The sequence below is a fragment of the Pleurodeles waltl genome, chromosome 3_1 (assembly GCF_031143425.1).
Source record: "Pleurodeles waltl isolate 20211129_DDA chromosome 3_1, aPleWal1.hap1.20221129, whole genome shotgun sequence".
In the NCBI taxonomy this organism is placed as follows: Eukaryota; Metazoa; Chordata; class Amphibia; order Caudata; family Salamandridae; genus Pleurodeles; species Pleurodeles waltl.
The window spans coordinates 93851146-93867606 of record NC_090440.1 but is presented as its reverse complement, the minus strand read 5'-3'; the positions used below and the strand labels follow the sequence as shown (position 1 = coordinate 93867606).

Genomic DNA, 16461 nt, shown 5'->3' with positions numbered 1-16461 from the left:
ACCTACTGATTATACAGTAACCAGAGTCTAAAGTTGGCCCCAGAAGCAGATTTTTACATATGCAAGATTGGACTACATCTGGCACTGATTTGGAACCTGAGAGGAGGCTCCCATTTGTTTATCGTATTCCACAACCCCTTCACCTCCCTCTACCTTCATCTGTGGTGGTCAGAAGCCTACATCTGGTTAGGAACCCCTTTCCATTAGTTGGACACGCAGGCGGGCATCTCTAACTCAAAATATGGGTGCAATGTAACGATACGGCCCTATTGGATGCACAATGTCTTGTCTCAAGGGGAAGAGGAACCCCATATTCACATCTTTGACCTCAGACTATATCTGCTCTTCACTGGATAAGATGTAGTCACATGTTTTGTCAATAAGCAGGGAGGAAACCAGTTACAAAAAAAAATCACAACCCTGTCTTGAGGATTTGGCCTTGGACCATGGCATTGTCCTGTATAGCACACATCTGTCACAGGCGCTAAACACTCAGGTGGTCAGGCTAAGGATTCTCGATGACCTTTTGGTGCTGGCCACATATTGGTAGCTTCTTTTCCTTTGGAGAAAATTGGCAGCAAGTCAACTTTGGTTCATGGTGGGCGTAAGGGAGAGCACAAATAGATGATTATAGGTTTCTGGATTTCTTCTGGAGGTTTCTATCCCTTAACCCATTGCTCCATTTCTCAAAGGTTATGAACTAGTGTCAGCACATCTTCTATATAGAATCATCATTATTTCTGCCATGTTACTGTGAAGGTATTTGGTATTCCGACATCTCCAAAGTAAAATTGGATGATCAAAACTTGCTTTCTAAATCTGACGTGTTCCCCCTCTAGAATTGCTCAATTCACCCTTGCCATTTGACAAGTTTGTTTCCTGAAGTCCCGAGCTCATCTGTTCAATGAAATGATCTCACTGGGCAGACCCGAACTCACTGCTTACAGACCCAAATGATTTATGTTCAGTTTTTCAAAGTGTATGTGATAAGAAACCTCTTGAATTGTTAATGTCACATTTATTTTCCAGTGTGGCAACAGTTATGACAAATACCCGAAGTTCCTTTCTAGATGTTCAGATGACCCTCTAATACTTCTTGGTACATACAGCTTGTTCTGACACTGATGGGCACACACATGGAGGCCCTATAGCTGGGAAGGATGCTACAGCCTGAATTGTTGGCTGGTGAATGTCCTAATTTATGTAATATTACCTTGTACTCCTAGAATCACTGCTGATATGAGTAGCGCCAAGTTGTCTGTGACATTTTAAGTTTCATTTGTTGCATTTGGTTAGTAGATGGAATGTAGAATTGAGAAGGTGGAAGGTAGAATGTAGGATGGGAGTGGAATATAGGGATTCTGTGCGTGGCAGTTGCTGCATAAGAGGTGAATTGTTGTATGTGCTTTATATCTTACTGAAGTAAATAATAAATCTTGTCTGTTAATCAAACCAGACACATTAGGCTTTGACTAGTGCCTTGCACCATCAGAGCTATCCTTAGGAGTCTATGATGTTAGACATGTGCTTGCCAGAAGATGCCACTTCACATGAACTCTGTGACTGCTCCTCAACTATACATTGTGGTTAAAAAAGCTCTACTTTGCTTTTCCGATGAACATTAAAAAGTTGAGCAAAGTCAGTGGCTCAACTCATTTCAAGCAAGGAGCCAAGCAGGGCTGAATCTTGTACCTGCTCAGCACTAATAGAAACAGGTTTCAGAGCTTCAATAGTGGGCGATTACGTGCATCAACATGCTAGCGACGCAAGTGGTGTCCCTGACATCAGAGTGGTGTTGGCAGTACACAAAACTTGCAACAACTTTAGAGTGACACGCTTGTGAGTGTGCATGCCACATGACTTCAAAAGAGTTTCCTTTAAAATGTATTTTTATTGCAGGCAGAAAAAAAGATAATCAATACAGTTTTTAGGTAGGAGAGGACATTGTACAGATAAATAGGCAGCAACCTGCTTGAATCTTATTAGCGTGTGTCTGTGAATAGCCAGTATTCATAGCACTTCATACTATGAGAAACTCCACATTTATTACTGCTTTTGGGTCCTTTGAACAGAGGTGGTAGAACGCAATAGGCTTGCTTCACGAAATCACTAACCGGGGAGACCATAGAGCAATGTGAATGTCTTGAGCACGTTAAATATGACGTTTACATTTAAGATTTACATGAAGAGATAGTAAGGGGATCAGTTGATAAATAAGAATGATCAACCTAAAGATCTAGGAGAAACGACTTCTAAAATAGCCCATATAGTGGAAGTATATCAAAATAGGCTTGTGAGTTGTACCACGGGCATACACATAGAAAGAATGATGAGCACAATGCTAAAGCTGTGAATGTTGGTGGTGAAGAACAAGAAATGTGAGTGATTGGATTTATAAAACCAGTACAGAGGGACATACCACAAAGAGTGAAAAATTGAAGTGCTCCTACTGTGGTAGGGTAAAACATTTGGCCATCTCTAAAATTGTACCATTTTGATGTTTTGTTTTATGTTAAAAATAAAAATTAAAAAAAATAGGACATTTTCATGGGGCTTTTAGAGCGATCTTTGCAAAGTGCGACATGTAGATTGTGTGTAAGCTGACGCAAGTCAGGACAGTAAAGATGAAGTATTGGTGATGAGGATGAATCCACACACAATGCAATAGTCTTTAACGTATACCTAGATTGATTAAAGTATGTTGTGAGTGTAAGATTGTATAAACATACACACATCTAGAAGGGTACTCTAGAGTGAATTTGCCTTTAATTAGGTATTTAGGAAGTTTATTTGGGTTTGAGGGAAGACATTCCTGGAGTACTGTTTGTGTTAAAGAAGGGTAAAATATTTGTTAGGCTACTGGGAACAAGTTCTATTGGAAAATGAAGAAGGTAGAACTAGATGGAGGGTTGAATTTTCTGAAGTGTTGATTCAAGATTGGGAGGGCTTAAGGTTTTTGCTCCTAGAATAGTGTAGGAGGACATCCAAACAACTGTTATGAACTGGATGCTATATCATGTATGAGAGTGCACTTAACATACAGGGATCACATCGTTGTTCCACATGAGTTTTCTGTGTAAGCATGACAAAAGGTCAGCATGGGTATCTGCGTCCCTTTTATGGGAACAGAGATATCTGGAAGAAATTATGACCATATTCCAAGCAGCCAGAAGTAAGAATGATGAGATGTAGCAATGCTGATGTGGTAATCAAGTTGATGTTGGACAGTTTTGTTAGAGAGAAGGGTACCTGGGATGAGTGCTGACAGATAATGATCTTCGGTTAACTTTTACTCAAATGGAGGTCTTTTTGTCAAACACCATAGCATTGCCTTATGCCACACAGGGGAGAATGACCAAGTGGAACCCTTTTAATTGAGTTTTGGGTGAGTGTGCGGTTTGGCATCTCATTTAAACTGAAAGAAATAATAGAGACATGCTTTGGAGTTACAGGGCAACTCTACATTGCACAATGGGCCAGTCATCTTGTTTTTCAGGAGGGATGGTACCCAGTACAATATTGTGTCCATTTTGGATGGGAAAGAATGGTATCATGCACACTGTAGAGGAGGAGATGTATTCCTGACGAGTGCTGAGAAAAACATCTGTGTGCAAGTCCAGACAATCCAGAGAAAATGACTGATGTTAATATGGGGTTAAGCTTAAGAAAGGACAAACTATTCTACTCCTAAGAAAGTGATTAAGGCTTACAGCGATTTTTGGAAGGCGGTGAGGTGTGGAAAACCACAAGGATAGCTTGTTCGATCCTTTGGTGATTCCAAATGTTGCATTGTTTGGGGGTTGAATCCGAAGAAAAAGCTCTAACCAAGCAGCAAGGCAAGAGGATGTTTGATAGAGTGGATTTATCCATAGAGGTTTGTTTGTGGTGGGGGTGTGTATGGAAGGAGGGGTGATGGGGTCGGGGGGGGGGGGGGTGTGTGTGTATATGTATATATATATGTATGTGTGTGTATATGTATATATATATATATATATATATATATATATATATATATATATATATATATATGTTCGAGTGTGTGTGTGTGTGTGTATATATATATATATATATATATATATATATATATATATATATATATATAACCAGTAGAATGAGAGGATTCTGTGGGGAGCTGTTGCTGTTTAACAGGGGAACTGATGTGTACTGTATACCTTGTTGAACTGTAGAATAAATCTTATCTGTTAGCCATACTAATTAGAATTCCTGTAGAGCATCTATGGCCTGCCTTTTGAGATGTCACTGCTCCTTCATAGAACTTTTGCTCTGTTGTTCTTGGTAATCTTTAATGCTTAAACCGAGAGTGTTTGAGTACGTTACTCAACGTTATTACGCTTGTACTCCGTGCTTCCTCTTCCACTTAGTAGCCTAGCTAACATCCTGAATGTGTTCAAGGGGGTTGTGGAGTTTGGGGTACAAAACACGTGTGCCTGGGATTCTCAATTGTTTTTACTGCTTTACTGCTTCACCTCCTTTATCCTAGTAAGAGAAGGACATGTCACGTGTACCATTGGGGCGGGTTGCAAATAAACAATGCATATGTAAATTACTGAGTCACTTGTCCAATTCATGTAATCCCTTTCTTTGCCAAAAAAGTAATATTTGACTGATTTTCAAACTCCATTATTTGTAGGTGGTCCAAGCTGTATTTTGTCGCTTGGTGGTTGATATCTTCTGTCATCTGGATCAATCTCTTTGTGGCCTTGATTCTTGAGGTAAGAACCGGCCTTTGTGCAGCTTGAATTCTGCAGAGGGCTAACAACATTAGTTGATTATTGATTTTTGTACAGCGTATAAACCTTGTCCTGCTCATCACTCAGTGATCCCTGTGTATCCTTCCATCCAACACAGTGATTTGTGTTTTATCCTGCACAATCTGAAACTTACTCGGAACTTGTGTTGCCTTCAAGCAAATAGATCTCACACTTTTTATGTTCTCAAATATGTCTTTTTTTATTATAACTTCCTCTTTAAATTGTGCATAAGTTCATTGCATCCACTCAAAAAACATTTTATTTCAAAACCTCCTTACTCAAATATTTTAATGAATAAAGATTTAGACCTTACATTTTTCATATTACATTTGGAGTTTTTTTGCATTTTTCTCATCGAAGAATCTGCAATATTCCAGCACTGACGATTCTAGGTTGATACAAGCAGGGAAGTAAATCATTGCTATGTTGGTCTGGAAACATGTCATATCTTACAGAAAAGCTTTGAAAGTGTTTTTGAGGTTTGTCTTCAAGCTAGTGTCCACAGTTGCTAAATCCTTGATCGGGTCTCCATAACTCGCTGTCAGTCAGGCTCTCTCCAGCACCATTCAGATCTGCGGGAATGGAGGCACAGGGAGGGCTTAGGGTAAATCCTCTGAAAGCCTGGCCGGCATCTAGCAGGCAGCAGTCTGTAGCCATTGCTCCCAACAGGCTTGATGACCCAGGTGTCCCTGGAATTTAGCAGCAGAGATCTTCATTTAATCGGGAGATCTATTTTGTTTGCAGAATTTCATCTTTATTCGTTCTCATTCATTGGCAATTCCCCAAGAACAGGAATAATGATGCAGTAGCGTTCAAAGGGTGTGAAAACCTATGCTTTAGGGGTAGTCTGTAATAGTCTAGCCCACTTTTAAGTCAGTGATGTACTTTATGCTCCTGCTGTGTGACTGGAGAAAACTGAAGATGGTGGGGTACTACTCCTGCGGCTGAGCTCCTTCCAGTCCTCTCGCCCTCCTCCCCTTTTTGTTTAACCTAGTCCTTGGCAGAATAAAGGAGTCTCCATAATCAACTGGCATCACCTATGCTGTGCAGCTGGAGACTTCAACTCTCACTGGGTTGTTAATACAGAAAGGCCAAGCTACAGCAATTCATTCAGCCCCCATCTTGCTGTATTTGAGGTGCTTACCTTTAGTAACGATTTGCATTTTACCTACATAGAAGTATTAAAAAGAAAAATGGTAAACTCATATACACCATGAACTCTTGTCTGTTAAGTTACTAAAGATAGAAGCTCAAATTCACCTTCCATGTGTAGTAAAAGGTTTAGGAAATTCTGCCAGCCACAACTCTGACAGGCCACTCCCACTTTGCATTAACAAAGTTGTCTACTCTAACTACAGTGCATGTTCTGTTTAGTAGGACTCTGAAACAAGAGTCTAAACACAGAGGAAAATCTAGTGGCCACTAAATGTGTAAAACTGGAGGAAATGTGCAAAGTCATTGGTGCAGTAGAGGGGGTTTCATCACAACCATACATTTCACTTATCTTTAAAATGCCAAATGAGATACAAGCTATCATTGTTTCTTCCAACCTGAATGGTCCCTGGCCAAATACCTGGATGAAGGGATGGTGGATATTGCTACTACAAGTCAAAATTAGGCTGGGGCTATCCTGTCGACAAGTCCGCTTTTGTATTACCTCTCTGCTGAAGGCAGTTTTTCCTTTTCACTAGATCAGTAAGGAGTAATTGGTTTGCCACGTGCTGTAGCCTACATCAGTGGTGCTCATTACATTTCTTGTGAAGGGGTCCTTTTTCCTTTATTAGTGGATGAAAATAGGACCTGCCTAGCGATTTAAGTTCAAGGCATATTGGCCCTTAGTACAACTTTGGCAGTCTTCACAGAAGACCATGTTGGTCTTTTGAATGAAAAATGAGGGCCATAGTCTTCCGTTGGTTGGTGTATAGAGGACTACTGTAATAAAGTAACTTGTGTGTAAAATCTATTTTGTAGAGTGAGTTCTTTTGAAAGCTTTCTGCATGAAAACATCAAGGCGGACGCGCTTAGTAATGTTATTAGAAGCAACTTACTGAACACTCCTTTCACAATACTACTTCCTCTTTCTTGCCGTCCATCTGGCCACGGGGATCTGGGCTACCTGCATGCAGGACATTTGTTTATTTGGCTGGGAGATGTTAATTAGTTGGCTTAGTTGATAGCAGGTTGATTAACAATTTCCACCTATATGTGGTGGTTGTCATTAGAAAGTTTAAAGAGCATACAACTGAGGAGATTAGGATAATTTTGGACTATCACCCATAGTTCTGATCCGGGTATCTTGTTATTTTCTAATGTTTAAAAGGTGCGGAATCAAAAAGTGAAGAATCTGCCATTATATTATGGATAGCAATGAGTTACAGAATGTTTATTTTCTATGTGAAACACACCAACCAAATGACACTCCTACACCTATCAATGACAACCTTAAAAAAAAAAAAGCCTTAGAGTTTTTCTGGACTTTAAGATACTTACCTTTGGGTAATACTCTTCCTGGTGGATACTTGAGAAATCTGCAGTTATCTAACCTTTTGAATTCCCTGGTGATAGACTGGATCACAAAACGTTTTACAGAAATTACTTCCATGATCTAATAGATGGCACCATCTGTCTGTGTGGTTGGCTCAATCCTGCCTTTGGCCTGCATGCCGACATCAGTTTCTTTTTTCACATGCCCATTGACGTGGCTCAGGAGCTCTGCTCCTGAATTTCTGTTGCTGTTTTATCAGTCTCAAAAGGCATTATTTTGATCGTGTACTAGGGAAAATCTTTCCACAACCAGACTTCTAGCTGTGCTGCCCCTGCGGATGTCTGTTTTCAGACCCGCATGACTTCCTTTCATGTCTTGCATCCAGACACGACTGGCATGCAATATATGCATCCGAGCAGGTGAAGCTGTATGTCACAAAGCACAAGAAGCTAGCCAGCTCACGCTCCAGTTCCCAGTCCCTGTCCAGATCACTGTCCTCTGGTAAATTCAACAATTGGAAGGCACGTTTCAGTGTAAGTAGAGTAAGTCCAGCAGGGAATACTCTTCTCATCATTCTCTCTCTAGGGAGAGGCTGCGCAGATGGCCTTCCAAGGGCCCAACTCCATGCCAGTTGTCCAACTCTGATTCCTTGCTCCAGCTGGAGTTGATGTGCCCAGAATTTCCTAGGCCAACTTCAGTTTCAGCAGCCAGATAAATCCACGTCCCCATGGAGTGCCATAGATCTGTAGCAGAGTTTGGCTAGATCATGGGCAATATCTTGTTATGAGATCACTAAGGTGCAGGTCTCGGTGTGGGAAAATTGTCCAGCAATGTCTTTGCGTTGATGTCAGTATTTTCAGTGCCTTGAGGTCATGCTTGGTTCAGATTCACAGAAGACCCGTTTGGTGCTGCCAGTGACCTGCAGCTTTGCTAGACGACATTGGCCTGCCCTGGGTTTATCTGGTCTTTTTAATGCAGCACCCCACCATGGGTAGCCTTGTCAGGCTTTGGTGCGCAAGGTGAGTTTTATTGCCTTCCCTTCTGCCCCACCTGACAGAGAATCTATGCACATTGACACTCTTGGTAAGAAGGTTTTCTGTATTGCTAGTTTGGCATCATGGTCTCTCAATGCTGTATGCTTGTTGTGAAGATACTTATGCCTGCTGGGATATAGCCAGTGAGATCTTTCCATCATCCCAGAGGAATTTTAAAATACCTTCAACCTGACCATCCATGATGGACAGGAAGTGGCCAAGCACATTTTGTTGGCTGGTCTGGACACCACATACTGTGTTGGGCGTGCCATAGGCAACAGTGTGATGATTTGCTGTCATTCCTGGGTGAGTGCCATGTGCTTTTCATGTGATGTACATGCATCCCTTATGGATATGCTGTTTGACGGCTCCCGGCTGTTTGGGAGTAAGGAAGAGTCAGAGTAGGAGCGGTACAGAGACAGGCGGCATACAGCCCACTCTTTGGGCTTACTTACTTTTGCCTGCCAGTTCCACCAACAATCCTGGAAGTTTAGCGGTTATTCCTGGGGCCTGCCTTAGTGCCGATACAGCCATCTCCGCATTTTCAGCAGCCTGTGTAGCTCTTTCGCTGCTCTAGGAGATATGGCCACAAGTATGGTCACTTCCATGCTTCTCTAATGCCTTCCTCAGAGGGTCATTTTCAGCCAGTAGTAGTAATATATTTTGTCTGCCCTGCTCGTGTGTATTTAACTCAGACCAGTGGTTTCTATAGATTGTTCGATGTGGTTACACCCTTACTCTGGCATCCTCTCCTCCCCATTCCTCCTGGTTTTGCTCAAACTTCAGCAGAACAAGCCTACATCTTTGCCAAAGAGGTTGACCAAAAAGGACAATAGAGGTAGTCCTGAGGTGGAAAGGGGCAAACACTGCTACTTAATGGCACCCAAGAAAGCTGAAAGGCTCAGGAGAATTTTGGACCTTTGGTTCCTGGATATTTTTTTGTCCTTGGACATGAAGGAATGCATGGACTCATGACCCAGAGAAATTTATTCAGCTTCTGTGTCTGGTTGGCATACTTCCACGTCACCATCCTGCTTTTCGGCCTCATCTTTGTCTGAGGTATTTATGAAGGTTATTGTGTGATCACAGCCCTTCTTCAAATGTTGGCCATACATATATTCCCATACATCAACAACTGGATGTTGAAGGGCAGACGCACCTCAGTTAGTTGAGGACCACCTGTAGGACTGCTATCCTCTCAGTGGTTCTCTTTCAACATGCCGTAATGCCAACTTCAGCCAGTGAAGAGGATATCCGGAGTATGGTGACATACAGTCTTCCCATCCCTGCAGTGATTCCAGGACATTCAGGGTATAATCATTATGTTTAAGGCTAATGTCTGTGTTGGTGTGGAGGGTTCTGTCACCTTGGTTCCTTGCTTTGTGCATCCTGCTAGTGCCTCACTAGCCTCCGGCATCCTGCTAGTGCCTCATGCCTGGTGACAGATGGGGCCTCTGCAGTGCGATCTCCACTTCCACTGGGCTCAGCACAGAGGATCATTCTTGGATACTATCCTTGCCTTATCTGAGGTGGCGCAGGACCTGCAATTGTGACTAAAGGATGGCAACATATCTTGCAGCTACGTCCTTGTCCATCCTGGAGCCAATGGTGGCCTAATCTCTGGATTGAGGTGATCTGGATGATGTGGAGGTCAGGGGCCCTAGATCTCTGGTAGAGCAAAGCACACAGTGGTACATACCATCCGGTTGGCCCTCAAGGCATTCCTGTCATCCAACAAAGGCAAGTCTGTCTGTCAGAGTCATGATGCACAATTCAACTGCCATGAGATACTGCACCAAGTAGGGCAGTGTGCAGGTCATGGGTACTGTGCTAGGAAGAGCTTAGACTTTGGTAGTGGCTGGACCTTACAGGGATATCCCTAGCAGTCAGTCACTTGGCAGGGACCCTCCTCACACCTGCTGAGCTCTTCCGCTGTGGTCATTTGGTGTTTTCTCTAACTTCTGGAGATTGTTCACTTCATCTCTGGCCGTATGGAGCATTTCGAATAAAGAAAAAGAAAGTGATCATTGTGTAGTTAGAAGTTTCCATCAGATGAAGAAGGTAATTCCCTTCAGTAGTGTTTTTGATGGTGGCTCCGGTAACTGCAGATTCCTCACAACCCTCCCTTCTCTGTTGTGTGAAGTAGATTTAGAGGTGTTAATTAGGTTCCATGTAAGATTCTGCTGACTGTCACAATTTACAGTTAGTTTACAAATTAAGCATTCCATGGCAAGATGTGGTGCATCAGTGACAGACTTCAGTGTGCTGGAGTAGCCACCTATACATGGCTCTGCACATTCGTGCAGAAGGTGGGATGAATCTACCATAGTGCCCAATGATGCTGTCTATCCATGTGTGGAAGCAATTGCCAGAAAAATGTTTCCATATTCAAAAGGTAAGGAGTCTGAGGTTAGATGTTGTATCCACCAGTGTTACCCACAGTAAGTAACTTGTTCTTCATGCCCAGGAAAACTCCAGGGCTTTTTGCAGCTGTCATTGATTAGTCCGCGAAGAGTGGCGTTTGGTGGGTGTTTTTCCTGTCTGGAAATAGTAAGTGTTTCAGAGGAACACTTCTTGCTATCCACAATTTGATTCCAAATGAGCTGTTTTCTGTGGCCTCTTGATTGTGTTGATTGTTCAAGATGCATGGAAGATATTGAAAAACGCTTGGGGGGGGTCTCTAGATGCCTTGCTGGGTTGTGATTCTGAGGTGGTGCATGAGTGATGGAGAACAGACAGGAAGGATATGAGTTTGGGAGAGTATTTGACTTTTGCTATCTGTTTTGCACAGCAAATTACCTAGTGGTGTTTACCCTAGTTGTGCCCTGCAGAATAAATCTAGCTTCCAAGAGTTTCTTCTGTGATGCTTTAGTACCTCTAAAAATACTATAGCAGTGATGCTTGTATGATTTATACTGTATTGTTATGCATGGAGTGTCTTGTGCTGCTGCCACTTCACTTTTTTTTTTTTTTTTTTTTTTTTTTTTTTTAACGAGTCGAAATTCCAGGAGTTCGGGATATAGCACTTTCCCTGGATTACTGGCAATATTGCTTCATCTGAGCTTCTTGCTCTGGCTGATCTTCTCTTCATAAATACCCTTAATTTTCACAGTTGGATCCAAAGTCACTTTATTGCAGTTAGATACAAAATTCTGCATATTAATGTACACATTGTAACACCATTTTTTTTGTTTTGTTCTAGAATTTCATTCACAAATGGGACCGCAGTCAGCGGCACTCCCTTACGGAGTCTCAGCACTACGAGTATCACATGACTGTTCAGTACATGTTCAGGTAGGTAGCTTGTGTTGATGGAAATCGAACTTCTTTCATTCTTCCCTCTAACATCTCTTTGAATGAAGATTCTCCTTCATGTACTGCCTTTGGGGACTGTACATATATGGCTTGTCTTTGTATTAGGGGCCTGTCTTTGTATAACTGTTGTTATATTATTTTGCATAGCGCCTACTCACCCTCAAGGTGTTGCATGACGCTGGGAATATATTACTGTTTGGAAACTCTCAGAATATGTAAATTAGGAAGACCTAGAAAAGGAAATCAGAAAACGCAAGTTTTCAAGTTCAGTTTGAAGATGTGGAAACGTGCAGTCAATTCAAGAGGGAGGAGAAGGTGGTTCTAGGTGTGGGCCACTAAGAAGGATAAAGGAAATCGTTCAGTCCTTGCAGAGTGGGTTCATGGAACCGTTGCTAAGCAGTCAGCAGATCACTCTGGTTGGTCTACTGAAGGATAATTTGTTTAGGTCTAGAGGCCTTTGTTGTAAAGTGCCTTGTGCATGTTACACAGTAGTTTGTAAGGAGCATGTTTATGCACAGGTAACCAGTGGAAGGCCTTGAGGTAGGGGAGCCTGAGCTGCATACCTGAAGATTTGACTAGTTCAGCTGCATTGCTTTTAATGTTCTGCAGTCTCCTTGTGAGAAAGTTGGGGTGCCTATGTACAAAGCAATGCTGTAATCTAATTGGCTGCTAATCATAGTCTATGTGGCAATTTATTGGGGTGCTAATGGATAGCCATTTAAACACCCTGCGGAGCATTCTGAGACTGCAGAAACAGAACGTGGATGCAGAGGTGACTTGGTTCATGATTGATTAAGTTAAGTTTTTTTTAGTTATGCTTTTGTGTATTTGGCAGCTGGCCTATTACTAAGAATGGTTGTTTCTCTCTCAGGGAGTCACTGTTTGGATGTGCAGAACCATCAATGTACAGTAACCTCATCATATAACTCTAACATCACAGGCACTGGCCTACATAGGTAGAGTACAATACTGAGGCTGTTTTTGGCAAAAAGCTGCGTTAGTCGAGTGTAATAGGGACAGAATAAAGACAGTGAGACTTACTGTCCTGTCCAATTTTTCAGAGAACTACTTTCTCTAAAAAAAAAAAAAAAAAAATAGTCCATGGCCGTGGTTACCTTAAAGCACCACCTGTGACCCTTCTTATGATTAGCATATGAAGAACTGCATGTTCTGGGTAGCCTGCCCAAACCAGTAGGACACTCCTGAGGACCGTGAATCCCTGAGGTGAGAAGTAAACCTTAAAAGCTTAGAACTTCAGGTGAGCTACAAGGTGCAGTTGCTGGATGGCTGCAGGTAGATTCATTGGATGAATGAGTGGATTAGGTCTGAGTGCTCCCGGAGGGCTTAAAAAAAAAAATACCATAGGACCAATGTAATGTCAGAGTCTGCAAATAGTATCACATGTAAAGCATTCACTGCAGAAACTAGTCACTTAGACACAGATATCTCTTTCACATAATCACAAGCAAAATTAAAGTCTGCTAGCTTGATTATACTAAACTGTTTGTAAGACAACAGTATATCTAGTGTTTGATAAGCGACACCATGTTCCAATGAATGGAAAGATTTTGGAACCTCACTGGTGTTAAGGAAAATAAGTTCATGACCTGAGGTTATGAGTACCCTCACCAAGCCAAGCACTATTTGTTTTCTAACAAGATAAGATTCCTATCCCAGGTTCAGTGCAGGAGGTTTCAATGTTTAATGTACATTAAGAAAATGCTGCGATGGACTTGGTTTGGTGTGCCTGTGAAACCAGAATGGTTCTGGTAATCTAAGGTGGTCAAAAGTGAAGAACGCAGAGCTATGGATCCAAAGTCTTATTTAAAATGGTCAGAAAGACATTTCAAAATGGAGTTCACTTATGGAGGGGACCAGAGAGAGAACACTACTTTCTGTGAGAATGTTCCATGAATGATGTCTGTAAAAGTAGATCCAATACAGGAAAGCACTGCTAGTGAGCAAGTCTGTATGGATGGGGAGACAATAGCAAATGTAACCCGTTGAAATGATGACCAGCATTTCACACAGCTTAGGAGAATAATGAAGTGAGTTGACCAGTCATCTCTTCAAGTTCCTTGTGAAGAAAAAGGAAGATTGAGCTAACTGGCTGAATTAAGAGGTTCTGCAGCAAATTAAGTATTTGACTCCAGGTAGGATAAAAAATAATTGAAGTTCAATATGATAGAAATGGAGTAGTGTACAGGCACAAGGTCTGTGGACATTACCTATATCTGAACTAGGTTTAATTGGAATGAAAATGAGGTGCAACTCTGACTTGATTAAGCATTGTGAACTAGGATTCGCTTTACCTAAACACTGTGTATACAGACACATGCAAACTATTCAATATCTCCACTTCCTCTGTCCGCTTCTAGGGAGGATCTAGAAGAACCAACAGAGGAAGAGCTGATGGACCAGCTTCATCATCACCCACACCTGCATCTATCACGGTGACCTCCAGAAGATGCTCACCAGTCAGTTGGTGATGCAGGAGCTGGGTACAGAAAGACTGCCGAAGTAAATTAAGATTTCAAACAGCAGTGACTTCTGTGCTTTCGGGTAAGCAAACCTGAACCAACGGGCACAGGTTTTGGCTGAACTTGTATCTTGAAAACCCACCAAAACAACCAAATCCATCATCCTTCTGGGGTTGACGAATATGAGGAACAAGAATCGTCTGACCTGCATACAGAATCTCAGTGACACTCTTGTTTGGATGCCACTTTATTTTAGAATTACAAACTTCAGTACTTTTCATTTTAATGGACATTTATGGATGGAGATACAATGCTGCTGTTTTTACTTTCTTTGGAATTCCATTGGGAAGAATGCTACCTGTTTTAGGTGTACAGATGTCCTAGGTTTTATTTCTAAAATGTTAAATAAGTGCCTCTGTCACTTTTTTAAAGACTGCATGTGCATACTGACTTGGGGTCTAGAGTATTACAATTATAAAGCACTTTAACTTTTAAACGTGTTGTAACCACTTTACGAGCAAACGTTGCTTCACTGTACGTCTCACTAGTAGTGATGGGCGTTTACACACATGGGGCAATAGAAATAGATATCTCTTTCTGTATATTTTGGTTTTGGAAATGGTCATTAGACTTGTTTACTTTTTTTCTTAAGATATTTTACCACTTTACATAGTCACTGATCACTGTGGGCAGTGTCTTCCTGGATTCGGGGGTTATAGCTTTAATTGAAATCCCCTTTGCTACATATCCCAGAATGCAATGTGGACATAGTAGGTCATACCTGGAGCCAAATAATCGCTGTGAACTTGGGTCAAGAGTTCAGACCAGGCTAACACTTCATCTTTCACCACTTCTGTGTGAGGCAATTACTGATATAGAACTGAGTCCTTCTGAGATTAATAAAATTATATTTTTTACACTGAGACAATAATTCTTTCAGTCACGGGACTGCTCAGGATGGTTTAGGCATGCTTCGTGCCTACTTTACTAGCTGTTACATAATCCCACTGACTTGTATGTGTAAACCTACCCATTTGTTTCTTGCGTGGCTACAGGCCAAGCCTGGTTTCAAGGTATATTCGGCTGTGGCAGTATACTTGATTCGCTGATGTGCTGCTACCTTATTTAAGTAAAGGACTGCCAGCCCTTTTCTGGAAACAATTTGATTGAGGCACTGCCCCGGTTATGTGCACCACCAAGTTACCTGTCCCTAGCTGTAAGCTAAATCTTTAATTTCCTCTATATCCCCTGAGGTCTAAACTTAGGTGTCTGGTCACATTAGGGCAAACTGCGAGCCAGGATTTCGAACTGATGAGGACTGAAGGCAGTATTGGAGTCTGTGTTTTGATCTTTACCCAGCTGGACTTCGAGACTGGCATAGGTTTATGGATCTGGTTTTATGATCTGACGTTCAAGTGCATTATCAATTAATACCTTGAGCTTTGTCCTGATTTTCAATGGTCAAATTTAATTTTAGCCCTGCTCCAGATGTTCCAGGGTGTTGGACTGAATTTCTTTCCCTCCTCTGCACTCTTCCAGCTTAAGTAAAGTACTAACTCCATTACCGGCCACTGTCAATTGAATGTTGTTAGACCTGTCAGCCATAGGGTGGTCTTCCTGCAAACGTTTTGCCGCTTACCTCCTCTTTTTGCTGTATATTTATGTTGGCCTTAGGACTCTGAGCATTTTAACACTGCTGATCAGTGCTAAAGTGCATGTACTTCTACCCTAAACATGGTAAGATTGGTCTATACAAATGGGCATATTTAGTTTACTCGCAAGTCCCTTGTAAACCGGTATAACATATTTACACAGGGCATCTACCCTCCATGCTACTAGTGGGCCTGCAGCACTGATTGTACTCTTTCAAACCTGTCTCAGGCCTGCCATTGCAGGGTCTGTGTGTGCAGTTTACTGGCACTTCCACTTTGCGTGTAAAACTACTTGCCAAGCATTAAACACCCGTTTTATTACACATACGTCACCCCTAAGGGCAGGGTGCTGTGTAAGTAAAAAGTGCTTTTATGTTATATGTCCTGGTAGTGACAAACTGCCAAATTTGTTTTTTACTACTGTGAGGGCTACTCCTATCATAGGCTAGCATTGGGAATTTCTTAATACAATTTTAAGTTATAATTCCGGATTGGAAAGGAATAGTTGCATCATTTTTCATATCTTTGGAATGGTAATGATTAATCCGCTTTAATGGTAAAGTTGGATTTAACATTACTTATTCCACTAAATGCCGCTTTAGAAAGTGGGCATTTCTCTGCTCTTAGAGCTCTGTGTGCCTTGCATTCGGTCTTCAACACACGTCTGGGGTAGGTTACAACTACACTGTGCATTCCTTCAAGACGGCCACAAACCCAGGAAGG

At 41.8% G+C, this 16461-nt stretch overlaps 1 protein-coding gene across 1 annotated transcript in view; it reads left to right on the top strand.

Annotated features, from left to right (window-relative positions):
* The window catches only part of TPCN2 (two pore segment channel 2), a 235845-nt gene extending 220842 nt beyond the window's left edge, over positions 1-15003 (top strand). The window contains exons 23-25 of the mRNA XM_069221908.1: positions 4652-4733; positions 11494-11585; positions 13985-15003. Of these exons, the coding sequence (XP_069078009.1) occupies positions 4652-4733; positions 11494-11585; positions 13985-14063 (253 nt within the window). The 3' untranslated portion in view covers positions 14064-15003. The remainder of the gene's footprint in view (positions 1-4651; positions 4734-11493; positions 11586-13984) is intronic.
* Positions 15004-16461: the final 1458 nt, after the last annotated feature.